This window comes from Lutzomyia longipalpis, chromosome 4, assembly GCF_024334085.1.
Source record: "Lutzomyia longipalpis isolate SR_M1_2022 chromosome 4, ASM2433408v1".
Classification (NCBI taxonomy): Eukaryota; Metazoa; Arthropoda; class Insecta; order Diptera; family Psychodidae; genus Lutzomyia; species Lutzomyia longipalpis.
This window is the reverse complement of record NC_074710.1, coordinates 21,177,043-21,205,041: the sequence shown is the minus strand read 5'-3', so window position 1 is coordinate 21,205,041 and position 27,999 is coordinate 21,177,043. Positions and strand designations below refer to the sequence as shown.

At 35.4% G+C, this 27,999-nt stretch overlaps 3 protein-coding genes across 3 annotated transcripts; 2 read left to right on the top strand and 1 right to left on the bottom strand.

The window, feature by feature from the left end:
• Positions 1 to 10: 10 nt before the first annotated feature.
• LOC129794842 (D-beta-hydroxybutyrate dehydrogenase, mitochondrial) lies at positions 11 to 19,114 on the top strand. Its single transcript, XM_055835737.1, has 7 exons — positions 11 to 357; positions 496 to 756; positions 13,642 to 13,845; positions 13,925 to 14,078; positions 15,847 to 16,103; positions 18,697 to 18,798; positions 18,905 to 19,114. Exons 1-7 carry the CDS (start codon positions 334 to 336, stop codon positions 19,061 to 19,063), a joined length of 1,161 nt encoding a protein of 386 aa, XP_055691712.1. The 5' UTR covers positions 11 to 333; the 3' UTR covers positions 19,064 to 19,114.
• Positions 19,115 to 19,523: 409 nt separating this feature from the next.
• LOC129794849 (paraneoplastic antigen Ma6E-like) lies at positions 19,524 to 20,416 on the bottom strand. Its single transcript, XM_055835747.1, has 2 exons — positions 20,323 to 20,416; positions 19,524 to 20,244 (listed from the first exon to the last, which is right to left on the bottom strand). The coding sequence occupies exons 1-2, from the start codon at positions 20,375 to 20,377 to the stop codon at positions 19,628 to 19,630; spliced, it is 672 nt and encodes a 223-aa protein (XP_055691722.1). The 5' UTR covers positions 20,378 to 20,416; the 3' UTR covers positions 19,524 to 19,627.
• A 5,823-nt stretch (positions 20,417 to 26,239) lies between these two features.
• LOC129794847 (circumsporozoite protein-like) lies at positions 26,240 to 27,180 on the top strand. The gene is made up of 2 exons (XM_055835745.1): positions 26,240 to 26,333; positions 26,410 to 27,180. The coding sequence occupies exons 1-2, from the start codon at positions 26,279 to 26,281 to the stop codon at positions 27,078 to 27,080; spliced, it is 726 nt and encodes a 241-aa protein (XP_055691720.1). The 5' UTR covers positions 26,240 to 26,278; the 3' UTR covers positions 27,081 to 27,180.
• Positions 27,181 to 27,999: the final 819 nt, after the last annotated feature.

The following is a 27,999-nucleotide window of genomic DNA, read 5'->3' as shown; positions in this document are numbered from 1 at the left end:
GGGAAACTTCGCTGTGTTAGTCACCCAAGTTGGTCCCCACTGACCCAAACTATGCTTCTTCGGCTTTCTCTTTAATATTTTCTCCTTAACAGTTCGCAAAATATTTCATATTTCTGTGAAATTTTTCAGTTATTAAAATGCATAAAGTTCTTTTAGTGTTTTAAGCGTTTTAAGTGGGCACAAAGGGCAAAAGAAAAGCCAAGTAGAGTGTGAGAGGAAAGTGTTTGGTGAAAGTTGGAGAGAGGAGAATTTTTCTTGATCTCTATTGGAATTTCTAAAAATACCGCGCGCGATCTTCTGGGGAATTCACCTTGACACAGAATCAGCGCCAAAATGCCAACTTCTGGACCAATTACGGTAGGTATGAGATTATGTAAGATTGCGTGCCCATTTATCGTGCACTTTGACGGGGATTTTCTGTGAAACTTGGTGCAATGCCTTGAACTGATGCCAATACGCGTGGGTCTCTCCCCATTCTTCTCTTATTCTACGCAGAAACAAGGCTCCATTAAGCGACAGGGCTCAGCAAAACGCCGCAAATCATCCCTTGGTGGTTCACAGCAGCAAACACCGAAAGAGGTCCCGTGGGACCTCTTCGATCGGCTCCTAATACCCCTGATTAGCTGCCATGCGGTCGCCATTATCCTTTCAACAATTCTCAATGTCCTACGCATTTCGCAAGTCTCAACATTCGCTTTGTTTATTTGGTTCGCCCTCTCAACAACTGGAGCAGTTATGTTCTACCATTTACTAAAGGTCAGTACAAACAATTCCCTAAACGCCCTGAACGCAACGTATTTTAATGTAAATATTTTATTACGGCATACCCACCTACTTAAGGGAGGAACAAGCTAATTGTAGACGTTCATTCACCTCAATTTTGGTGATGGAAAATTAAATGATAAATGTTATGCTTTCTTAGATGAGACGCTTTGTCTCAAAGAATATCCCAACTAGCAAAGAATTGTTGTGAGGAGGTTATACAATTCTTGCATAATTTCGTTACGTAAAATGCAATAATGTACATAACAAAAAGATTGTTTGAGTGTCATAAATTTCCTTGAAGCTAAAGTAATTTAGATTTCACTTTAGAAGACGAAAAAAACTTAACAAATATATTTTAAAATATTGTAAGAAAGATAAATTAGAAATAAAATATCGAACGTTAGAAAAGCAATGTCAAATTTTACAAAATGAAACGTCAAATTATAGAAGAAAACCGTCAAACACTTAAGAAAGAACGTCATACATTACAAAAATTGTTTACAATTAAAAAACGAATATTAATTAAAAGAAATTAAAAGGGTTAAAAAATACATCAAACGTTAAAAACGTTAAAAAATTTTAAAGCTCCAAAAGGCACGTCAATCGTTAGAAAAAACACATCGAAGGTTAGAAAAAGAAAAATAAAACGTTAGAATAAATATTCGAAACTATAGCAAAATGTCTAACATTAGAATAAACGTCAAATACTAAAAAGCATGAAACATAAAGAGTCGGAAATAGATCATATGTAGAAGATTAAAAAAAAAAACGAAAACGTTAGAAAATATTCCTCACACCTTCAAATAAAGGTAAAAAGTAATTTAAAAAAAAAGATAAAACATTAAAATTGGAATAATCCTCAAATCCTAAAGACATGGTCTGGTCATAGAGTGCTCATTGGGCCATATACCTACCTTTTGCATTATGAACTGTACGCAACCATAACGTAGCTTGAGAAGTAATGCGATCGTTGCTAATTAAATGAAATCGTTAGCATTTAATTTTCCCGTTTAACACCCAAAAACAATAACCTCGAGACATTTCTAAGCAGAATTCAGTGCGCTTTTGCCCGCAGGCTAAAATAAACTAACGAACAATGGCTGCGGTGCGCCAGGTGAGACATAGCGGAAATCTTACACCATAAATTCCCACCTACAAGCGCCATGAGACACCTTATTAATGGCTTCCAAGAACAACGCTTTTGCCACAAAATGCAACATCACAGATTACATTTTGTTTATCCATTCTCTTCGCACCCCCATACACTAAATGATACACACTCTACAACATAATAAATGTTTAGGATTAACCTCGGCTGCGCATCTAACCACGTTAGAAGGGGTGAATTTTTGGTGGTTCTTTCTTAAATTTTCTGTCCTAAAAATCCTTCAGTAAAAAAGGGCTTTAGTAGAATATTTTAGTTATTTTTAACTGATGTTTTGAGTTAAATTGACAAAATTATTCAGAGATGATTAAAACGCCAGTTTAAATAGTCAAAAAAGCAAAAGTTTTTATTAAAAGGATACTGTAGCAGATTAACCCTTTCAGGTCCGCAATCAATTTAGTGAACTTAATTATTTTTAGCTGATTGAACTAAAAATAATTTTTGTGGGTTTCTTTGAGCTCAAATGAGACATTTTGGGAAAAAGTCCTAATTCAAAAATTTTCGATTTTTCGAATTTTAAAGACAGTATAGTCTTGTACTAATTTGGACTCAATATTCAAAATTGAGCCTTTGAGTCAGCGTATGACCCAATGGATCTGAAGGGGTTAAAACAGTCGATTTAATACAAGTCTATCAGTCACAATTGTCAAATATCCTTCACCAATTGAATTATTCAAAATGGCTCTGAACAGACGGATGTGAATTTTAGTTAATGTCTTCCCGAGGAGTATTTTTGACACTTGTTGGAGGATTATTTTTTGACACTTGGCGGAGTGTTTTTTGATACTTGACGGAGTTTACGCCCGGGGAAAATCCTTCACCCCACATAAGCTCAACGCACATTTTGTGACAAAAAAATACAGAATTGTGCAAATTTTCGCCTGAAAAATGCATTAAGAGCATAAGGGAAGCCCTCTGGAGTCACTGCAATGCATTTTCCCATATTTCTCACTTTTTTGCACAAAAAATTAGCTTTGAGGTTATGTTGGCGCGAAAAATCTTCCCCCAAGTGTCAAAAAATGCTCCACGTAAAGACGTCAATCAAAATCCGCATAAATTGATGACAGATATTTTAAAATTATGACTGTTAAAAAAACAGAAGCCTTTTTAACAGTGTTCCTGGATCGATTTTGACCAATTGGCTATCATTGGAAAGGTAATTTTTTCATCTTTCCAAATCTGCCCAATCTTTTTTTTTATTTCGAAGAATTTGAAGTAATTGAACTTCCCTACTTGGCCATTATATACAGCAAAATCCTCCAAGTGTTAATAAGATGCTCTGCACATAACCAAACTTTCTTTAACCCAGATTTCAGCATCACGCCATATCGTTATAAAGAGTAAGATTTATCCTTTACAATATATCTCTTCCTGTGAACTTCATCAAGCCTCCCTGTGGTGCAATTTGTTAGGGGAATTTATAAAAATGACATCACCATTTTCTCAACACGCACCTGCTGAAAGCCTAGAATTTGTTTAAATTTTCTTGTAGTATAAATCAGAGAGGAAAAAAAATATGGCGCGGGTGGTTACATAATACGCGGGTTATCTCGTTGAAACCAGAAAAATGAGGTCTGAAATAACTCACAATTTTCGAAATATCTGACAGAAAATATCCTTTCGCGCCATTGCACCGCTATTTGTCCCCAATATGTCCTACCCACGCCGCTGTGTGTGGCCTTTATGCTGTGTGGGGGTGCTGATTGTATAGACGAGAAATTATGGGTGTGAAATTGTTGCTTCTCATGACGGTGTTCATTGACACCAAAAGTGCAAAATTGGCAATAATATAGCTTGAATTTCACCACCAAAGTTCATCCTATATGTATTTTTTAATTGATGCACCGCACAATGTGGTGAGAATGCGATTGGATTACAACACATAGCCCCACACCCACCTGGCGCCTCCACTGCGTGTGAAAAGTTTTTCAATCAATTTTTTTGTTTGTTAATTAGTATATTGCAGCGTGAATGCTCATCTACCTACAATGACCTTCATTATAATGAAGAAATTTTCCGGGAATCTTAAACTTTTCAAAAAGAATAGCAAATGAGATTTCAATATGGAGGCGTAAAGGGCAGAGGTGAGTATCGCAGCATAAAATGTAAAAAGAAAAAATCCTAGATCAGTGGAATACGCGCAATAGATGAATCCCATTTGCGTGAGTGAGAAAATGTCCCCAGCAGACAAATCACAAACTATTTTAGTCATCACCCCCACAAATCTACCGCGGGAAGTGTGGGAAAAATATGAATGTGGAGACACCCTCCTGGGCGGGGGGTGGAGAATCAGCAGCCTGTCTCACTGATAAAGGGATGATTTGTGACATTTTTCTCCCACTTCTTGGCTACATGTAAACATGTTTACGTTGAATTTTCGAAATTATGGCAGGAACGTTGCGTCCAAACCCATCCGCATTTTGTTATGAGTACTACACCATCCATTCAGTATTGTAGTTAATGGAAATTAAGGGTTACATTCGTGAATGCAACTAAAACTATTTTATTCACGTGCAGAAGTCTCTGAATATAATCAAAATGGCCGCCATATGACCGCCATCTTGATCACAAAACTCTCTTCATACAAAATCTCGTCTTTTGCCCGTAATTCTAATGAAAAGTCAATTTGTTCTTGTTCATTTGATGCATAAATCACTCTCAATATTTAACATTTTGATTTATTAATCACTCAACTAAATAATCCGTAAATGAGCTTGAGCACCACGAAAGCCCCCTCATGCAGCTCATTGGGTTTTCCTTTGCAAAATAAACTGAATTCCTTAAGCTCTTCTCATGCTTCATTCCATTTAATTTCCTCTCGACTCTCTCGTGCCCACTCTGAAGCAACAGATTTTCTCACATCCATACATGCCGGCTCTTCACCATCAATTGTGTGATGTTCCAATTGAAATTTAAAGGTTGAATTGATGATGCATAATTAAAAGCTCAATGAAGAACTTTTACCACCAAAAACTCCTCAATTTGTTGGCAAACTCGGCTGAATTTTGAGGAAAAGTCAACATGTAAAAGCTTTTACACGTGCGAGCGAATTTCTTAAACTTCCCCACACAGCCACTAATCTTCCCAAAGATTTACTCAATTGCCACGTTAATTGCTGATGAAAGCTTAAAATGTCTTCATGGATGAATTTGTATTACTCACTCAGCACTCTGAGCCATGTTGTGGAAAATAATAAAAAGTATTAAATTGAATTTGGCGCGTATCCGGTACGGTTCATAAAGATGGTGAATTCGAATGGTGAAAAAGAGAATGTGGGGAAATTAAACATTTTGACGGAAAAAATGACAGACCGAATAATTATTATTATTTTTTCTGTAATAAAGTGGAAGTTTAAGGAAATAAATAAGACAATTTCATGAACAAGTAATAACATTTAAATGTGTAAATTTTTGAATAATTAAATTTAGATTGAAAGACGTTCAAAAAAAAAGTTAAAGTTTAAAAAAAAATTACAGAAGTTACGTTAAATGTTAAAAACAAAGTCAAATTTGCCAGACTAAATGTCAAACTCTACAAGAGAAAACTTAAACGTTTGAATAAAAGTTACGTCCGGCCCAGCAATTATAAAAAGAAGAAGAAGAAAAAGAAACATTAACGTCAATCTTTTCTTTTAAAGGAAACAGAAATGTCAAATTTCACAAACGAAACGTCAAACATGAAAATACATTAAACGTTAAAATTAACGTCAATCGTTCTTTTGAAAGGAAACAGAATAGACAAATTTCACAAAAGAAACGTTAAAATCTAGAAGAAAAAACGTAAAGCATTTATTAGAATAAACGACAATCTTTTCAGCTAGAGGAAAAGAATTTTAAGCATAAGAAAATATTCAATTTTACGACGTCTAAATAGAAGAAAATAAACGTCAAACATTAAAAAAAAGAAACGTCAAAATTTGAAAAATTAAATCAAACAAGATATTATTTGCGAATGGCTCGACCGATTTTAATCAAATTAGGCTCAAATTAAACGTTTCAAGAAGCCTCATAATCGTCTAGGATTATTTTAACCTCCAAAAGTGACCACAACAGGCGCTAAAATGCTTTAAATGCTTTCCCTCAATTTATTTTTGTAGAAAATTTTCACTGAGTTTTCTTCCTTGGAAAACTCATTAAATACTTTCCATATCCATTAGCAGATTTGGGTGAAATATAAAATGCAAAGTTGAACGATAAGAATGATTTTCTTACAAAAATATTGATTTTCTCACCATGGGACGAGGGAATTATGTATGTATTATGTAAGAAAATCATTGGACCTGCTTCATAAACTTATTTAATATGACTTTCGCGATTTTCCACTCAATCCACAAAATGCTTCGCCAACAGCGAGAAGTTCCTCCACCAAGCCACTCTCACAGCCACTAAAATCCCACTCGTGCTCAGAATTTTATCATTCGCATATCTCGGAATAAAATGTTATAGTTTGGAACTAAACTCTCCCTTCCCCGCAGAATGTGGGGAGTTATCGAGAGCTCTTCTACTCCATTCTCCCCACAGAGGAGCTACTCCTCAACAATTCTGTGTGTATGTGCGTCATGTTCTCGCCTTTGGTGGAATAATATTCAAAAAAAAGCGAAAATTTCATCCACTCTTTGCGCGCCATCCTCCATGAGCCACCAAAGGGGGTTGAGCGCGCTAAGAAGCGAGTGAAGGAGGAGCGAGGAAAAAAAGAAGAAGCGTCTATTATAGTCTTTAGGAGATAAAACATTATTGTAGAAAATTCTCGGGGAGAAAGCGACGCAGAGAAGTTTGGCTAAAAATAGAACCTCCGGCTGTGGCTGGGCCACATGAGGAGCGGAAGGAGCCATGATGCGCAAGGTGCGACCGAAGGTGAGCGGAGGGGCTTTTTGTGAATGGCAAAAGTAGAAAATGGAAAAATTGGTTCTTCCTGCGTACTTTTGGGGTCTCTCTGGGGGGTGTGGGGGCGTTGCGACGCGGGGGTCTGCACCCAGTGACGATGGTGACAATAACCTGATGGATGGATGAGCGTCTAAATTGGAGTGGCGAATGATGACATTGTGCATGGGGAGCATTTTTTCGCATTACCTTCACGTCTTTTGAACGTGACAATTTCAATTTTTCTCCTCTCTCTCTCTCTCTCTGTGCTGGAAAACTCTATGCCAATCCACCCCCACAATTCCCTCCTTCCACCCTTCCACTCCCCTCATGACCACCCTGCATGGCACATCATCAAATCAAAACTCCTCAACACAGAGTAACTTTTTTTTTACCCTCATGCACTTGACCACCCCTTGAGGGAAAGCCACAAGAGGACCATGATGTTGACGGATTTACATTTATGGAGAACAGAAAACCCACTCATAATAGCACCCAAATGTCCAAGAGGAGTCCTTTTTTTTCCTTCTCCAATATTCCCTCCTCATCATCCCCAAAGTCCCCACCCAACCCAAGAGGAAAAGTCACCAATTCCAATTCACAAACTATGTAAAATTTTTCCAGAACGAAGAAAAGTTCTTGAGCGAGAGAACAAACAAATTGCAGAAATGGAAAATCTGTTTGCCTTATCAAAGCATATGTGCTTACAGTGCAAGAAGTATATAGCAAAAGGGAGAAAAATTAGGGGCACACGTGTGCCACGTATATGGAAAAGCCTCGCGCGACGAAAACAGACGCAGTCGCGGCAAAAATAAAGAATTATTTATATTCTCAGGAAAGGAAGTAAATATTTTTGTAATCTGATATCAATAAAATGAAGATATTCCATATTCTTGATTAGTTCCGGAAGTTTCTTGATCACACATTGAAGCTATAAGGAATTCAAAAAAGTTTTCCTCTACAAAGGAGTTTAGTCACTGCTATGGGAAAATTTCACTTTCGAGTGAAAAATTGGAACACAATCAATCAATTTCTTCTGTTTCCTAAAAATACTGAACCGATTGAAATTAAACATTCAGAAATTCTTGACTAAGGACTTATTTAAGAATGGACAAGGGATTTTTAGGTTAGGATTTTTTTTGAAGATTGCTCAATAGCTCAATGAAAATTAAACCGATTCGAAGAAAATAAATTTCAGAATCTTCTTTGTTCTCCAAAACTGATTTCTACAAAATTTCATCCAAAACGGTTCAGTAGATTTTCTGCAATAAATAAAAACATGTCAAGGTCGCTTGAAAAAAAAATGGCGTCATTTTTCAAAACATAAATATTGATTTCAATGGGTGAAATTCACTAATCAGACAGTTTTAAATTTTCTTGAGAATTCTTATGAAAACTTAAGATTTCTTAAGAAAAATTAAAAAAAAAAAACTTTAAAAAAAGTTAAGAAAACTTAAGATTTCTTAAGTCAGGCTGAATTAGTTTTTGATGATTTTTAAAAATTTCGATATCTCAAGACGATCACAATTTTCTATTTCTTTACTATTTCTATTTCTTTCTAATTCTTTACCGTTTAATCAAAATTTCCGTATTTACAAAAAAGTTATATTTATAATGTATTTAAATCGAATGGTGCAGAATAAAGATGTTTCCGAATTTATCTGAGGCTTTACGCTATTTTTGTCTATTTCTCCTATACTATTTTGCTCATATGTTTAACTGAAGAAAAAAAATTACAAAAAAGTCTTGTTTGCCATTAATTTTTCATTTTTTAGCTCTAATAAAAAATTAATTTCCATAAAAGATTAAATACAGGGGTGGATCGGGTCGGGTGGATCTGATAAAAATCTTTCCTTTTCTTTTCTTACTATTCGTCAGTTAAAAGATTTTTGGTATTCCGAAAAAAAATCTTATAGGATTTTTACATTTTGTTAAAAAAAATTACTTTTCCAGGCTTCTTCAGAGATCTTTCTGACTATTCTCCTGAACAACAAATTCTTTGTTCTTCTTTTCTAGAACAACCATATAACGATTTAAAAACACTCATCTGTCAAAATCTTACAGCAACTTTTCAGTTGTTAGAAAAGAAAAGAAAATATTTAATCAGAATCTACCCCACAATATTAATCTTTTCTCTTTATTTTTTCCTAATTCATCTTCCATTTTTGTAAAAGTAAAATGGTCAAATTATGCATAAAGCCATAGACAAAAATGTTTATTAAATATTAAAAGAAAGACAAACGTGGAATATTCCTTTGAGATCCCGTCTGTCTGGAAAATTTGAATTTTAAAATTATTAAAAAAAAAGGTAGATATTCAATTTCTCTTTAATCACGACCTTCACCTTTGCCCTGTGATGATCTTTTAGGGATAATTATGTGAGAGAGCCTGTGTGAGAAAGTAAGTGTTGGAAGCTGATTTCTAAGAAAAGAATTTTCATGGAAATTTACACAAAAGAAGAAAAAAACACCGAAAAGCTAAATCAAGCCCGCGAGGATGGATAAATAAAAAGGGGGTGGATGAGGGTGGTATAGGTTTATCCATGTCAGCAAATGTACTAAAATTTTCTTCATTCAATTCGACTTTAACAAACTCCCTCGATGTTTTGAGACAATTTTAACATACAGACAATTCTATTTCTTCTGGGAATTTAGCATTTCTCTCTTCTTCTTCTTCATTGGGGGTGGTATTGATTGCAGGAGGTTGAATGTTTTTTTTGAAGGGTATGTGTGAGAAAAACGCACAGAGATGGTGAGGAGAAAATTCGGAAAATTCCTAATGCAACGATAAAGCCCCCAAATGTTCCCCATTCATACTTTGGGGCAACAAGTGGCCGGTATTGATTCACTGTTGAGGACTTTGTGAGGGAGATTGATACAAAAATTTCGCTTATTTATGGACTCGCGCACGAAAATCTCATATCTTTTGCGACAATAAACAACAATAAATATGCCGTATCGAATTATATGTTGTTTTTCAATAAAGCATCCACCCCCCACACATATCTCACAGCCCTCCAATATATGTACATTTATCTCTCATTTACGCCATTGTATTACCTACATATATAGTGTGGTGGAAAAATTGAGAAATATATTCTCACAGCCAAGGAGTTTATTCATTTTGCATTCATAGCCCGTTGTTGACAAGTTGAAGCCCTTTTTCTCCTCAACCAAGATGGATGACTTGAATATTTGAAAAAGTAATAATAAAATAGGAGTGTGGGGGAGTTGTACGTATTCAGTCGCGCGACGATAAGAAGAAATAAACAATAAAACATGAATTGATAAGTGTCGTGACGTCAATAGCGCCTTTTTTTTTCTTTCACTTTCTTCATGCCTTTCTCACTTTCCCTCCATACACAAACGACATTACCACCCAAATTCCCTTCAAGCACAGAGAAAAGAACGACTTCAAGTATGGCAAAATGCGGCCTCAATAGCTGAGCCTCTCTCTACCACCCCCTCCGCCCCTCCCCACCCGCTCTCGTTCCATTGAGCAAAAGTGGAATTTTGATTCATTCACACGCACTTGAGTAAAAGAAGAAAAAATACCTACTTGAGTGAAGGCGGATCTTATTTCCAAAATGGGGGTGAGGAAAATGAGAAAAAGGAAGAAAAAAAAGTAGCAAAGTTGGATGGAAATTGTGGACATTTTGATTTTTTTTATCTTTGTTGATAGATCAATTGAAGTATTATGTATTAAGGAATGAAAAAAGATGGAGGTAATATTCAAATTCGATTGGAATGTTATGGCGTCAATTTGCTGATTTCCAGGAATTCAAAGTATTTTAAAAATTAACGTTTTTCTAACGAATTTTAAAGTAATTTCAAATGGCAAAATTAACTGAATACTTTAACATTGTTTAACATAATTTTATTTACAGTCAGGTATTGGTTAACGTCGCATGGGATATACTCTTTCCACTCATTATTATTAATGGGTGAGAAGAGTACATCCTATGCGACGTTAACTAATACCTGACTGTAAAATTAAAATCTTTCACTATCAAAAAACGGTCAAATTATTTAGCCAAAATGGCCGCCACAATTTTTATCGAAAATTAGTCATAACTCGGAAACGGATTAACCAATTTTTATGAAATTGAACTCAAATGAAAGGTCTTTAAAAACCCTACAATTCCCTAAAAGGTTGGAAATTCCAAATGTAACAACTAGGGGGCCTTAAAACAAAAACTTTTTATTAGTTTTCAATGAATATTGGTAAATGGGACAAAAAAAATTTTGTCAGCAGTTACATTTCGCATCCCAACTAAGCCTTTAAGCCAAGTTAGGCTTTTCTTTATGGACTTTAGATGAATCTTTGACTCTTGAAGGATTTAACTGGCCACCGTGGCCATTTTGAATTTTGAAATCTTCAAAAACAAAAGCTGTTTAACTTGTCCTTAAAAATTCTATATCTATATGGTGTGAGGAAGTTTAATTACATCAAATTCGTCGCAAGAAAACTTGAAAAAGCATTTTCTTTTTGAAAGAAAATTGAAGTCAAAGTTTGAGGTTAGAAATATCGGATCCTCCAAGGATAGCTAAGGACTATTGGTATGTTAATTTTTTTGCACAGCGAACGATGAATCTCTTTTCTCACAACAAACCTCGATCCCTTAACTTTACATAAAAGACTACATCGCCGACGCCATTCCAACACCTTTATCTTCCTTTCCTGCTGGTGGAACCACAAAGAATCGCGCGCGTATTGTGGTGTGATAAAGGCGCACCGTCATGTCAGTTGATTTACTATCGGTGAATTTGATTGTGGAATTGCTCAGTTGCGACTTCATTCCAACAAGTGACTCATGAGGATTTCTTTTCCAAATTCACTCCACTGCTCCCTCCCTCCCATCACCCCCACTTTGTGACTCAATTGACTTTTTTTCCCAGGCACTTCTCGCTTTTGCTCTCTTCAACCCCCGACACATACTCCCTCACACCCCAAGGAGTTACGTACAATATCATTTTCAAGTGTTGCACCCCCGCGAAGCCGTGTTTTCCAGCACATACACCCCACTAAAGATTTAGTACAGCGCACCGCTGGAGGATGAAATAGTAACGTACTTTAGAAAGGTTCTTTAAGCTATTTTTTTCTCGCGACACAAAATGTATAATGTTGCAATAAATTTAAAGGTGAAATATTCAATGAGGAATCATTAATAATGTAACGCATAGATGGAGGGTAGAATTCACTACTCAGTCGGGCTTAAAAATTTAAGTCGTTTTTTAAGTCGGTCTTGGTTTTCAGTCAGTTGTTTAAATCGGTCTTAAAATTTGAAAGTCAGTTAACATTTTACAAATTTTGATGTTTGGAGATTGTCAGATGCACTTTTTGGAACTTAAAAAATTGAAAAGTGTAATCAGCAAGTACGCTTTCAATTTTTTAAGTTCCAACAAGTGCATCTGACAATCATTTATTGAAAAATATGCAATTTGTTAATCTGACTTAAAAATTTAAAGACCAACTTACAAATTTTTAGATCAATTTACAAATTTTAAGACCAATTTACAAATTTTAGGACTGACTTAAAATTTTAAAGTCAAACTTTAAAAAAAAACTAACTTAAACCTTAAGACCGACTTAAAAACCGACTCAAATTTTTAAGTCCACTTTTAGGACTTTCAGACGCCATTTTGAATTTTTGAAGGATCGCAGAGAAAAGTTTAAAACTTAGAGTCTAAATACTCCCAACAATATACTCAACTTTCACTGAAATCAATAATCAGGTCTGAAAGGGTTAACGTTTTTATTAGCTATTATTTTAGTAAAAGCCAAGTATTGGATCGTATTCTACGAATAAGAAATTCTTAAAATTGTTGAAATTTCAGTATAAATTATTGAAGTTTCAAAGATTTCTTGGACGCAAAATATGAACCATTATCTACTTTAGCTTTAACGGCTTTTTTTCTTTTTCTTTTCCACCTCCTTCCACTTTGTTTCTTTCTCAAATTATTTACATACGAGGTAAATTGTCGCTTCGCTCCAATTTACCTCGCCCCGCTTCGCGGGGATTTGTTGCGCTTCGCGCAAATTTTAGAGGAAAATAAATTGTGATGGTTTGATTGAGGCCACTTATAAATCCCGTAGAAAAATTTCGGAAAGAGAAGAAATCAATTTCATACAATACTTTAGGCGCCAAATTCAAAAATTTGCAAAAACTGCATGAAATCTCTATGGGGGCTACCTGAAGGGGGGCTTTGGGGGGAAAATGAATACGGCCATCTGAAACCGCCTGTTATATGGGGCCTCTGTACCAAATTTCATCGCGATCGGACAAACGGTGTGGATTTGTATAAAAAAGTCGGAACGACGATTACCAACAAACAGGCCTTTCTTTATTATATAGATATACTTTTATTACCTTCATCTCTAGCTGGAATTTTCACACACCTAATTATGGGGAAACTTTACTTATTCTAATTTTAAATATAAATTCTATATGGATTATAAACTGCATGTCTTGACCTTTTTATTTAAGATTCTCTCTTAAAAAAATTGCCACGTACGGAGGCGAAATGTGCGAAAAATTAACCATTTTAACGGCAAAGACTGAATTTTACTTTAGGAGGAAGGATAATTAAGGTCGTATTGAGGTGTAAAAGGGGAAATTTTTATCTCAAACTGACCATATTCGTCTCAAGGCGATTGTCTTGCTGAAGGAGAGAGGTTTATTTTTTTTTTTCATTTTTATAGAGCTCTAAAAAGCTTCCCACCCACACAGTGTGAGATGGCAAAAATTGCCACACGGCCAATCATCATTGCACATCTTGCGGATAATTAGGAAGACATTTTCAGGGGATATTTTTCTCAATTTTTTTCTTCTACTTTGTATTGTTTTTGAAGGTATCTGCTTCCGGAAAGGGAGTCCTGGTGACGGGATGTGAATCACCATTAGTTTGGCACCTGGCACGTCATCTGGATGAGATGGGATTTACGGTTTTTGCGGGCTTTACGCATCTTGCTGACTCGGAAGAGGCAGCAATTCTCAAGGAAGAATGTTCAGGACGAATGAAAGTTCTCCAATTGGATGTAACATCCGAGACACAGGTTGGGAGCTTTTTGTGAGCTTTCAGCGCTTTTGCGTCCTTTGAAGCTTTCATATCTTTTTTGTACTTTTCTGCCACAGATGCTGGAAGCTTCACTACATATAAGTGAGAATCTACCAGATGGAGCTAGGGGCCTCTGGGCGGTGATCCATTGTGCAGCTTGGGTGGCTCTTGGGGAATTTGAATGGATCCCATTTAACGTCCTCCGGAAGGCAATAGACATCAATCTCTTGGGTAAAGTATACACAACAGACGACGATGAGGACAAAAAGAACATTCCCACGGCAAAGGAATTCCTCTCCTTAATGGAAATTATCCTGTCTTCCTCTCTGTCGTCTGATTCCCCTCCCCTAAAACTCCTTAAAATCATAATACTTCATCCCCATATTGTGGGTATCTGTATAGGAATATTTTCTATCATCTCTCTCACTTCTATCCTCACATTAGTGGACTTTTTATGGAGCTTCTAGTGCAAGGACAAAAAGGGAAAATGTAATTAATTTGTCCATTAGTATCCTTCCTTGCAAAGTCCAAACTACACATACCGCACTAAATACCTCGGCCGCCATAAAGTTCAAACAATATGACGAAAGAGCTTTAATAGCCATTTTCCCGGAAAAGGAAGAACATCATCGTTACAAAGGCTTTTTATGGAGTTTCCATTCACACAAAAAAAAAAGCTTTCCGAAAGTTATAAAGTTGGAAATATTGAGAAGCCTTTTTTTTAGAAAAATATGTTAATCTTTGAATTAAAAAATTATTTTAAAAAAATGCTTCTAAAAGGAGTTTATTCTTTTTATTTTTCTCATCTAAATAAATAAAGTTTTTCTGCAATTTCTAAGGAAAAGCAGATATAATTTGCATATAAAGGACAGAAAGGATTTATAAAGAGGAAGAACATTGTCCATAAACAAAATTTAACGCAAAAATTGCAATTTTCTACCCCTAAAAGAATTTGAAAGCTAATTTTCGCATTATTCCTATCAATCTTAATGTTTAATTTTATTTTTCCGAGATTCTTTTAGTGATCTTTCGAATTGAAATAGTTTTTTTTTCATGCTGAAAAATATGAAAATGATATAAATGAAAATGAATAAAGCCCTTTGTTTAAGATTTATCAAGCTCCATTAATCAATTCAAAATTCCATCAAAACCTTCCCAATTCCTTGTGATTTGACATCAAATTAATAAACACGCCACATCAACCAGACAGTGTGTGGTTGAGTAAATTGACCGGATATTAATGTTTCTAATATTACAAGGAAATTCAAGAGAACTTCTCTTTAGAAATAATTTATTCTTTGATTGTCTCAAAAACATTATTCTGAATTTAATAATCTATTCTTTAATCTTAATTGCTCAAGTGAAGAAGAATTCTAAAGAATCAATAAATTAGCTAATTAATTAAGATTGGTTACTTTTATTAGTATTTTAGTACAGCAAAAGGAGTTTATATAAACCTAAGAGCTTCTCTTTAAATATTTATTTGAGCTCATTCATATTCAGAGTTAAAATAATAAAGAAATATACGAAAAATGTTTCTTTAACCCTTTCGCGTCTTTTTGGTCGTGCTGGTGACACAAACTTAAAACATTAAATTCCCCTGAATTTTAATTACAATATTTTAATTGCTTTTTCTGTCAGAGAGAACATGCATTAAATTCACATAGAAGAGACAAAAAAACACTGATGACGTCATTCTTTGTATTTTCTGCCAAAAATTTACCGGCTGAAGTCAATTTCTAAATGTTTTAATATCTAAAAAATTTCGAACAGTCTCCAATTTGTTTCATCAAATAAAACGCGTTTTCTCATTTAGAATTTATGGACCTAAGTATTCAGATTTTTTTTTCAAAAATTCGTAATTTGAAATAAATTCGTTAAAAAACCGATTTTGCAAAATCTATGCTTAGGGACTAGAGGATTGCATCTACCGCAGACTTACATTGCCAAATCATGCGAATTGTCAGGAAAGGGTTAACGTATTTACTTTTTCATATAGGAACGGCTCGTCTAACGCAGATTATGTTGCCGTTGGTGAGACGAGCCAACGGACGTCTGGTTTTCCTATCTTCTGCCCTGGCACGAATCCCATCCCCTGTGCGGGGGATTCAGAGTGCCACACAGGCTGGGATTGAGGGTCTGGCCATTTGCCTACGCGAAGAGCTCCGTCCACGTGGGGTGGATGTATCCGTTGTGGCTGCCGGGGAGTACGTAACCGGGACATCGTGGCTCAATGACAAATTGCTGATGGAACAGGTAAGTTTGGGTACATCAAAATGCATCAAATGGGGGAGGGAGAGTTAAACGAAGGATTGCGCATACAGTGGTTGTTAAAATGAAAATTAATGGGGTTTTCCTGCGCCACATCAAATTCGGACGTTGCAAATTGAGTGCCGCAGACTGGAATAAATGTCAAGGGCAGCAACACCTGACAAAAACAGGTACAATGCCATTTATATACATAGCACGGGGTGACATCATTAATCCTCTACACCACACCCCATTAACAAAAAAATAACGACGCGAACAACCCCCTAAAGAGCTGATTTGAAATGACTAACACCTTGTTGGAGGAATTTGTAACTCAATGTTGGTGATGAAATCCATTTTCATGCCGCGTGGGGGTGGCACAGGAGATTTGTCTTAATTGTAATCCTGTTACCAGTGAAAAGCTCCACGGCTTCTCCCCCTACCCAATTTGAGAGCTGTTCCACCTCCCTCCCAGCCCAAATTAAACAATGAAAGAACGGCGTGGAAAATTAAGTAAAAGCGGCAAAATGTTTTTCACAAATGGCTCTCAGTTGTGGTTAACTTCTTATTTAACTTCCGCCAAGAGTTTCTCAGGCAACAGGCTGCCATGCGGCGCAAGAGAGAGAGGAAAATTAAGATGAAAAGTCATGTTTTGCCTGTGAAAATTTTCCAGGCTTATTTTATTAATTTAAAGAAGCAATATTTGATAAGGAAAATTTATTGTTTCCATAAGGCAAGACAGAATGAAAAGATAAGACCTTGGAGGAATACTGAGAAAGAAGGGAAAATGGAGATCTCGAGAGAGATTGGTGACAAAAATATCCCAGTAAACGTTTTGCCAAAAATTGATTAATCTTTGGGCAGTATTAAGGCAATTTTTGTCCACATTGAAGGCCAATTATTGACCAATCGTTGATTAATCTGATTGATTCAATTGAAAATTGAGCATTTTTGGATTCAATCACTTCCAGAATAGAGAAAAATGGGGTAAAGTTAGAAAGATTTAATAGAATAAGCAAATAAATTGAAATAATTCGATTTTTTTAAAAGGAGTTTATTCGTTTATCTATGAGTAATTTCCCACTTATTGATTTTATATCAAATTGATCAATCAATTTTTCAACCAATTTGTTCAATTGATTGAGTCAACTGATCTAACTCAATCACTTTCTCAATTATTAACTAATCCTTATTCAATCTAATTGACTCAGTCATTATTGAGCATTTGTTGTTTCTGAACTGTAATATTACAAAAAAATAAAGCCAAAAATCCTTTCTAAAATCTATTTCCTGTTGCAAAGATTGAGAAAAAATAACAAAAGATGTGCGGCAATCGTGTTATTGACCAATAATTGAACGTAAATTGCTTCATTGATCAATAATTGAGCCTAAATTGACTAGCAGATTCATGGAAAATTTAAAGAAAAATATTTTGTCAATTATTGATTAGAAATTGATTAATCTAAAATCGACTCAAAATTAATTGAACCAATATTGAGTCAATAGACGTAGAGTCAATTTTTGATCAATTACGTTTGAATGAAGATTATTCAATTCCTTGTCCACAATTGATCAATTAAATAAGTCCAAGTAATCTGGCTTAATTTTTTTCTCAATTATAGTCGTGAATTTTGATGGCTCTATTAATTGTTTACTGAGGTGCTTTATATCAAGTTCAAATATTTTTTTATAAGTTTTTCTAACAGATGCCATTTTGAAAATAAGTCGCCATTTTGGTCTAAATATTTGTATTTATACTCAGTAAACAAAATGTTCTCAACAATGAGTCAATATTAGGTCTGCATAGATGGTCAATTATTGCTCAATGTGATTGATGGTATAAGGCTTACATAGAAGATGAGCAAAACCAAGCCTAAAATTCATACAAAAATCTTACCTAACCTAAAAAATAGGCATCATCATAACAATTAAATTCCCAGTAAATGAATCATGCTGACTAAATTCATCGCATTAAGGGAGGAGGAAAAAAAAGTGATGAGAAAACCCCATCTTATACCCCTTTTCCTCGCACTGTAATCCCCAATTTGGATTTATTGGAGCGTGGAAATGTAATTGAAAGACCATTAAAACACTCATAAATACATCGAAGTTTCTGGCACTGACACAAAGGGGGGTGGGATGTGGAGGTAGACGTTTATTTGCTATAGGACCTTTTTGCGTCATCGGCCAGTGGATGATAAATAACCACCCCCCGAAAAAAAATAGCAGAGATATTACCTGCTGCGCGTATTCCAAGCTCGCACTCTGTCTTCGTCAACACACAGCCAAAGGGGCAATTCATCATGGAGAGCAAAAGGCTTAATGAGCCGCCCTCCCCACATGGGGCATGGTGTGGGATAAAAATTAATTATGTAGCAGGAATGTCTCTTAAAATTCATACCCATAAATTGGATGTCTTACCGCAACATTCAAGGACGTGGGGAAGTTGTTGGAGGCTGGGGTGAAGCCAGGGACTCTCTCTATTGTCTAGGGAAGCATGGGGAGACTGCATATGTGTAGCATATGTGGATGTGGGGGATATGGAAAGTTTATGCATTAATAATGAACTTATTTTCTCGGGGAATGTTGCCTCGGAAAGGCGTCGCAGATGTGGGCCCGACTAAGTGATGAGCAACGGAAGGTGTACGGCAAGGAGTACTTTGAGAACGCCATCAGGTCCCTTGAGAAATACACCAAAGTGGTAAGTTCTGTTTGCGATAAAATTGAGGATAGAATGTGACATACAGTGTATAAATTTTCTCCAACCACCTCTGTCTTCTTCTCATTCCACCATCATGCCTCTGCAGACAGCAGACTTTACACCGGCAATCAGATCTCTCGTCGATGCCACCATTAGGACGTTCCCGCTGCCACGCTATACGCCAGTTACTCGTGCTGAAAAAATTCAAACACTAATTGCTCAACATCTCCCCAAATCTGTCTACGATACCATCTATCGCAAGTAGTTGTGCACAGCATTTGTATTTCTGAAATAAATATGAGTTATTTGGGGTGTAGAGTTGACTTTCATTCACTAAATATACCAATCAGGTGAAAATTTCAAGAAATCACCCGTAAAGGTTATTTCAGTTAACATGATCCTATCATACTACTGCTCTAAACCCTTAATGCTGAACTGAAAATGAAAAAAAAACTGAGCAGCAAAACCAGGTTAAAAACAAATCTAAGAAACCGAAAACTAGCTTGAAAACAAAATGGCGGTCATTGCACAGCAGAAGCCGGAACTAACAAATAAGTTAGAACGTTTTTAGATCAAAGATAAGGCCAAACGAAATCAGATAATCACCGACACGAAGCTCTAAAATTAGGACCTTAAAACAGTTTCAGTTTTGTTCCAAAATAAAATTTTTCTCAGACCTTTAATTTCTTTTGACAGAAAAAGTGGTAAGAATCATATTAAAATCGTTTTTTAAGCTTGCATTTAGTTATTTTATTTTATTTTAATAGTTCTTTACAAGTCCATCATCAAAATATCCGGGAGTTTCTTTAGGCTTTTATAGGTCGTTCACTTAAATGGCGATTCCTCCAGAAACCTGACCAGCGGCGCCAGCAGCAGCGTCAGCAGCAGCCTGTCCAGCCTGTTGAGCAGCGCCAGCAACCTGTCCAGCGGCGTCAGTAGCGACCTGTCCAGCCTGTTGAGCAGCAGCAGTAGCCTGTCCAGCGGCGTCAGTAGCAACCTGTCCAGCCTGTTGAGCAGCACCGGCGAGCTGTCCAGCAGCATCGGTAACTTGCTGAGTCACTTGACCACCAGCAGATGCAAGACCATCAACGAGAGCTTGAGCAGCACTGACGACGCCTTCGGAGAGTGAGGAAACGAGTTGGCCTCCAACAGAGATCACATTTCCAGCAGCATCAGTGACGACTTGGACAACTTCTCCAGCAGCAGTTGTAACCTGAGTGAGGGTTTCTCCAGCGAGATTTACTCCAGTTTCAATGAGATTTCCAGCAGTATCGGTGACGGTTTTGGCGACTCCCTGGAATTGTTCAACAGCTCCAGTAAGGGCGCCAGTGGCTCCATCAATAACTTGACCAGCGGCATCGGTAATTCCGGTAGTAATTCCTCCAATGGTGTTAGTAATGCCTCCAAGAGCACCAGAAATAGCTCCAAAGTTGAAACCTGGTTTTCCTGCAAAGAGAATAAAGAAGAAAGTTTAGTCAGATCAGGCCTGAGCAGAGAGTCCTGATTCAAAGGATCAGAGCTTACCAAGAGCTGGTGCGAACACCAAAGCTACGGCAAAGGTTACAAGGAAGAAGCGCATCTTTACTTGGTACTTTAGCTAGAACACTGCTAAACTGATGCTGCTGAAGACTCTTTTGGGGTCTTTTATACCCCTTCTTGGGCTCTTTGGCATCATCCCCGTCATCCACCTTGTTTGTCACTTTGCGATCATCTGTTTCAACATCAAATATTTTTGAGGCGGAAAGAAAAATATTTTTTTCGTCGCTTCTTGATTCCACTTCCGATGTCGCAACTTTAGAGCAATATTAGTTTGTTCATCTGTTATTCTATTGCTTCGTTTAATTTCTGATCAAAAGGTGTTGCGCCTAATTATTGAATTTTTGCGTCATCGATAGAGCAGAAATTTGATGGGAAATTATTTCTTACACGGAAAGATCATACGATGTTGATCTTACACGTTGCTCCAATGATGTCTCCTTCCTTATTTTTGTTTTTCCGATCATGTGATCTGCTTCACAAAGGTTATGACGTTATGTTGAGTCGTCATGTATTCCAAATAAATAATAAAATACTTTTATAGAGTTTTTTCCAGAAGCATCTCGAAAAATTGTAAAAAAAAATATATACATATATTCTTGAATAAATAAACATTTTTTTATTATGTATTTTTGATTATTTTTTATGATCTTCCTTAATTTTTTTTCGGTCATTATGATCATGTGATATTCGTCCTGAAATTTTCTTTTGCAAGAGTTTGTTTGACCGACAATTTTTTTTAAAGAATTTTCCGTATTTTGGCTTAAAAAAAACGTTTTTCCAGTAAATAAAAGGATAAGGGGACATTAGTGGAATTTTTTGATGTTTTTTGTTTGTTTCAAATAACCTGATTTATATATTTATCAGATTTTCTTTTCTTAGAAAATCCAAGGAAAATGTTTTTTTTTTCAATGTTTCTTTTTGTAGTTCATACTTAACATGAAAGGGTTAAAAAGACTAATTAAAGATTAATTCTTTTAGACTTTTTTTACATCCTTTGAGATTGTGGGAATCATCACAATTATTCTCCTTCAAAGAAACAACAAGACGTTCAAAAGGAAAAGCGGGTCGTTTTGCCGCCTTGAACAGGCCAAATATAGGACATTCTCTTAATATACAGTACAGAATCACTCGTAGATCCTTAATGTCCTATCAAAATGCAAAAGACGCGCCCATTGGGACACAAAGTCTTGAGCATTTTGTGCAATGTTTGCATGTAATTCTCTTCTCTTATGCTATGTGTGTGAACGATGATGCTTGGGGGTTTCCCAGCATCCCACTCCATCGTAAACTTCGGTATTCAACCTACTTTTTGCCGTTGCAACTGCGCAAGTCTGTCTGAAGCCTTATGTACAAAATAATATGCTTTCTCTCTCTCTTTTTGAGAAAATTGTGCTATCACTGTGAGGGATGTTCGGCATTCATCCTAAATCCCTCATATATAGGGCTTCTAATAACCCCCCGTATTAAGGATCTATAGCTGTGAGGGAGGGGTGGAGAAGGTGAAATGCTTTTCTCTATTCAAAAGATTCAAAAGAAAGGAAAAAAATATATTGAGAAATTTTCCTTTTGAAGGAAATTCTTTTTTGATTTTCCCATTGTGTCGTGGATAGTTAGCGCAAATTCCCAACGCACCCCCGCCCTTTTTATGTATTCTCTACTCACAACATATTCGGGGCATCCTCGGAACTATGTCGTCGCCGGAGTTCAATGAACTGCACGTTGCATAATCTTTGACGTCATCACAGAGTACATCAGTGCTATTTATATATAGAAAAGCTTTTCCTCCCCCCAAAACATCCACACCCAAAAAGCTTTTAAATTCGCATTAAGTGCAAAATATATGTTTTTGAGTTCTTTTCTTATGACTTTGAGGAAAGGCTCAGAAACTTTGGAAGAATTTTGACGAGAGACATTAAGTGTTCTACATTTCATTGATTTTCTCTTAACAAAAACTCCTTCATATTCAAGATTCTCCTTATTAAAGCTCAATCAAAATGCTGAAGTTTGCCAAAGTCTTTCGAGGATTCTTCAAAATTCATCATCTTATGGTTCTTCCCGTCTTGTTCTCCTTAAGTGGGAGGTTGAAGAGGAGTTGTGGCTTGATTTGATAACTCAGATCCTTTTCGTAAATTGTTGGTATTCGCCATTTAGAAAATTGCCTAAAATAAAATTAAATAGATCCCACGAGGGAGCTTTTCTTACTCCCAAAACATTCATATTCCAACATGAAGCTACTTTTAGGATGATATGAAGCCTCTTTGGGAACTTTTTTCCTTAAAATTCTTGAAATTTTTGTGCTTCTCTGCTATGAATGATAAATAAGGTTCAAGAAACATAAGATATTTTTAGAATTAAAGTTGATTTGATGAATTTAATTAATTGAATTAATCCACATTATGCCAAGGATTTTTTTGTTGTTGAAATTTTTACAAAATTGGATTTTAAAATTGCATAGAAAAGTAAATTCTCAACTAAAATTCTTGAAAAATTTGAGATTAATGAAAATAAAATCTTTTTTATGCACTCAAAGTCATAAAAGAAAATTTTCCGAGTACATATACAAAAAACATTAACATTACAACATAACATTACAAAGCAAAAATCCCTTAATAGTCACAAAATTTAATTTTGTGATTTTCTGAAAAAAAAAATTAAAATAAATAAAAAAAGATTATTTTAACTGATATGGAGTTGAAATAGTTTTTTTCGGGAACAACGATTTTAAAAGAAATGACGCAACATCGCACAATAACTGAAAAATATGTACGTATACACCGAAAGGAGATTACGCACCAAGTATAGAAAAAAATGAAGAATTAAAAATATCTTTAAACCTATTTTTGTGGGTAAATTCATAATCCTTTCAAGTCACGCAAAGTGAAACATTTTATTTAGTACTCGAATTTCTGTACTAAAATTCTTTTTTTTTTTTTAATTTAGAAATATGTTCGTTAAGATTACGTACAAGATATCAAAGAAAATGTTTCGACTTAAAAAATATTCTCTCACAACTTCCACAGAATTAATATCATGAAGATCGAGTTTTTCAATGTTTCATGCACTCGTGAAAAGTTTCCTATTATTTTGGACATTTATTAATTTGCAAGGGGTGTTTATCTGGCGAATCTTCCGATATTTTTGGCGAATAATGCAAAGATTTCAAGATTTTCACTCAGATAATCACCCAATTTTAATTTGTTTTATCTATTCTTTCTCTTGCTAATTATCCTTAATTTACAAAAAAAAATCATTTTTTAAATTAGTAAATTCCACAAACTATTAATTACATGTTCCATAGTTTGTGCATAACCTCCTTTTACGACTCCGCGTCTTCACGATCACACCCTCACACACGCATTTGTTCATCAGACATTTATTTTTTTCTCATTAAGATTCTCAAGTAAATATTAATGAAGATGTTTGCATGTAAACGTGTAGATTAGAGAGTTTATAAAAACCCTTGAACACCCATACTGTGGGCTTTTCTTTGCGGGGTAATAGTGGAGCAAAATCCTCGAAAAATTAACATTTTAGCCATTTTATTTATTTAATAGTTTTTCATTTAAAATAGAAAAAATTCTTATAAGTATATATAGAAAAAATTCTTCGATAGAATAAAAAAGAGATTGTTTAAAATTTCGAGAATTGTTCAAAAAAAAAAAGAAATGGATATGGATTGGTGGGAAAGTGTAAGAGTGTTAACCCTTTTGCGTCTATTGGGTCATATGCTGAATAAAACGTGAAACATCTTCTTTTCATACATTTGAATGCAATAAATTTATTAAATTTAAATAATGTCCTCTAAAAAATCCTTAGACTAAATGATAATTTCGAATGTTTCAATGGTTCTCCCACATTTAGCGAGTGAACATTTTCATTTCCGTAAAATACAGCGATCTTATACTGCAATCAAGAAATGAAAGTTAAAATTGCAGCTAATTTTGAATGAATTCAATCATTTTGCCGCCATCTTGAATATTTAACTCTTGAATGATTTCTCATGTGTTTTTATGAAGAAAAAAAAAAGAAAGATAGCCACGTTAATTCTTTTAGAGATATTTTAGCTCTAAAATACGTTCTTTTTTATTTCTCTAAGTGATCAATACATTTTTTTTCAGTTTCAAATATTTGTCAATTAAATAAAATGTGATATTTTTTTTGGAACAGATAATAAGAGAAGAAAAATTTAAAAATATCATATGATATTTAATAGCAAATATTTCACTTTCCAAAACTTCATGAATTCCCCATTTTGAACAATTAATTATTTTAGAAATGCGACAATACAAGAACAGAAAAGATGTGGCTAAAAATATTTATCTGGAGCGAGATAAAGAGGGTGGATGACGAAGATGGAGGCAAATCCAAAAATGTGAATAAAACATCCCGGAAAAGACTTCAACGGTTCAGTTTAGCAGTTTCTTAGCTAAAGCATTGACTAAAAATGCGCTTCTTTCTTCTAACTTTTGCCGTAGCTTTGGTGTTCGCAATAATTCTTGGTAAATTAATAATTCTGACTCAGAATTTTTCCGAGGAGTATTTTCTAACATAAAGTCGCCCTCTCTTTCTCTTTTTTTTCGAAAAGGAAAACCAGCTTTGAATATCGGTAGCCTTACTAGTGCATTGGAAAATGTTGTTGGTGATGTTGGAGATGTCGTTGTAGAAACTGTTGATGTCACTACTGGGGCTGCTGAAGACCTCATAAATGTTGTGACAGTGACACTTGGGGACACAACTAGTCTTGTCACTGATGCTATTGGAGATGCCGGTAATCTCGTGACTGTGACTCTTGGAGATCTCACAGATGTCACAAGCTAAACTCCCTGAAATGTCGTCAAGAAGCTTGCTGATGGATTAAAAATACGACTATATAACTACTATTGATATTCTTGATGCCTGATGGTGAAGGGAATCCTAACCCTCGAAACGTTGCACTAAAATAAAACAAAGAAAAATCAAAATGCTGTATTCTGAAATGAATTTTAAAACTAAATAAACCAATATATTTCTTTGTTTAAACGAATTTTTTGACCTATTTCCCCACAGTTATTCTGTTGTTCTATGTTTTTTTTTTTTCAAGTTAAAAATAAAAGAAAATAAGTTTGCTTTTTTCTCTAAAAATGTAACGTGCCATGCTTTTTTACTTCTTTTATGTTAAATTTTCCGCAATGCTTTTTTTTCAATTTGGTTCCATTTAAAAAAAATTTTGATAAAATTATGTATTTTTTAAACCAAAATACGGAAAATTCTTTTAAAAAATTGTCGGTCAAACAAACTTTTGCTAAAAAAATTTTTAGGACGAATATCACATGATCATAATGACTAAAAGAAAATAAGGAAGATCATAAAGAAAAAAATTAAAAAATATTATTAAAAATGTTTATTTATTAAAAAAAAAATTTTTACAATTATTTGAGATGTTCCTGGGAAAAACACAACTGACTTTTAGAAAAGCATTCTATTTATTTGGAATATATATCGTCTCAACATAACGTCATAACCTTTGTGAAGCAGATCACATGATCGGAAAAACAAAAATAAGGAATGGGACATCATTGAAGCAACGTGTAAAATCAACATCGTATGATTTTTCCGTGTAAGAAATAATTTCCCATCAAATTTCTGCTCTATCGATGACGCAAAAATTCAATAATTAGGCGCAACACCTTTTGATCAGTAATTAAACGAAGCAATAGAATAACAGATGAACAAACTAATATTGCTCTAAAGTTGCGACATCGGAAGTGGGATCAAGAAGCGACGAAAAAAATATTTTTCTTTCCGCCTCAAAAATATTTGATGTTGAAATAGATGATCGCAAAGTGACAAACAAGGTGGATGACGAGGATGGTGGTACAGTCCAAGAAGGGGTATAAAAGACCCCAAAAGAGTCTTCAGCAGCATCAGTTTAGCAGTGTTCTAGCTAAAGTACCAAGTAAAGATGCGCTTCTTCCTTGTAACCTTTGCCGTAGCTTTGGTGTTCGCACCAGCTCTTGGTAAGCTGATCCTTTGAATCAGGACTCTCTGCTCAGGCCTGATCTGACTAAACTTTCTTCTTTATTCTCTTTGCAGGAAAACCAGGTTTCAACTTTGGAGCTATTTCTGGTGCTCTTGGAGGCATTACTGATACTATTGGAGGAATTACTACCGGAATTACCGATACCGCTGGTCAAGTTATTGATGGAGCCACTGGCGCCCTTACTGGAGCTGTTGAACAATTCCAGGGAGTCGCCAAAACCGTCACCGATACTGCTGGAAATCTCATTGAAACTGGAGTAAATCTCGCTGGAAACACCCTCACTCAGGTTACAACTGCTGCTGGAGAAGTTGTCCAAGTCGTCACCGATGCTGCTGGAAATGTGATCTCTGTTGGAGGCCAACTCGTTTCCTCACTCTCCGAAGGCGTCGTCAGTGCTGCTCAAGCTCTCGTTGATGGTCTTGCATCTGCTGGTGGTCAGGTGACTCAGCAAGTAACCGATGCTGCTGGACAGCTCGCCGGTGCTGCTCAACAAGCTGGACAGGTTGCTACTGACGCCGCTGGACAGGTTACTAGCGCTGCTCAACAGGCTGGACAGGTTGCTACTGACGCCGCTGGACAGGCTACTGCTGCTGCTCAACAGGCTGGACAGGTCGCTACTGACGCCGCTGGACAGGTTGCTGGCGCTGCTCAACAGGCTGGACAGGCTGCTGCTGACGCTGCTGCTGGCGCCGCTGGTCAGGTTTCTGGAGGAATCGCCATTTAAGTGAACGACGTAAAAGCCATAAAGAAACTCCCGGATATTTCGATGATGGACTTGTAAAGAACTATTAAATATAAATAAATAATTAAATGCAAATATAAAATTACGTATTTATTACTAGTAGGGGAGAGCGGGGTTAAAAAAGTCACTTAAGGTTTTAGAAATAGCTCAAAATATCATATTTCCCAAACAGATAAAGCAAAATGTATAGTCCAATTCTTTAGGATATTTCTTGCCCTACAACTCTTTCTAAGATCATTTTGTTCTATCTAGATAGGAAATATGATATTTTAAGCCTTTTCCAAACCCTTAAGTGACTTATTAGCCCCGCTCTCCCCTACCTACATATTCGCTTTTAGGAAAATTTTCTAGAATAAAACTTTTAAAAAAATTCATGAAAAAGCATTCTTGTCTCCCCAAAAAACTAATACATATTCCAACATGTATGTAGCAAGGTAGCTATAGTTTATGATATATTGCTTCTTGAGGAACTTTTTGCTTAAAAATCTATCAATTTTGTTGCTTGTACAATATGATAAGATATTTTTTTTTAATTTGTTTGTTTTTTGTTTAACGACGGCTCCTTATAACAGGCGGTTTCAGATGGCCGTATTCATTTCCCCCTCAAAGCCCCCCTTCAGGTAGCCCCCATATAAATTTCATGCATCTCGTTAAGTAGATAGTTTAAGAATTTGAGTACATATGTATTTTTCTGACATTTTAGCAGCCGAAAGAAATTCTTTTTCGGAAAAACGTAGAATTTATTTGAAGACTAAGAATAAATTTTGAGGAATTTTCAATATTCAACGGTTAAAATAAACTTCAAAATTCTTGTATTGCTTCATCAGAAAATTGAATGTAGAGAAATTCATTGAATTTTTTCAATCCCATTGAGCAAATATTTACTTTTACATACTCTATA

What these genes read in the sequence shown, in the direction of transcription:
- LOC129794842 (XM_055835737.1), top strand. Translation starts at nt 334, where the DNA reads ATGCCAACTTCTGGACCAATTACG. An exon ending in ACAAATTGCTGATGGAACAG is followed by an intron (nt 16,104 to 18,696) that starts GTAAGTTTGGGT and finishes TGCCTCGGAAAG; the next exon opens with GCGTCGCAGATGTGGGCCCG. An exon ending in TTGAGAAATACACCAAAGTG is followed by an intron (nt 18,799 to 18,904) that starts GTAAGTTCTGTT and finishes ATGCCTCTGCAG; the next exon opens with ACAGCAGACTTTACACCGGC.
- LOC129794849 (XM_055835747.1), bottom strand. Translation starts at nt 20,377, where the DNA reads ATGCGCTTCTTCCTTGTAACCTTTGCCGTAGCTTTGGTGTTCGCACCA. An exon ending in GGTGTTCGCACCAGCTCTTG is followed by an intron (nt 20,245 to 20,322) that starts GTAAGCTCTGAT and finishes TTCTCTTTGCAG; the next exon opens with GAAAACCAGGTTTCAACTTT.
- LOC129794847 (XM_055835745.1), top strand. Translation starts at nt 26,279, where the DNA reads ATGCGCTTCTTCCTTGTAACCTTTGCCGTAGCTTTGGTGTTCGCACCA. An exon ending in GGTGTTCGCACCAGCTCTTG is followed by an intron (nt 26,334 to 26,409) that starts GTAAGCTGATCC and finishes TTCTCTTTGCAG; the next exon opens with GAAAACCAGGTTTCAACTTT.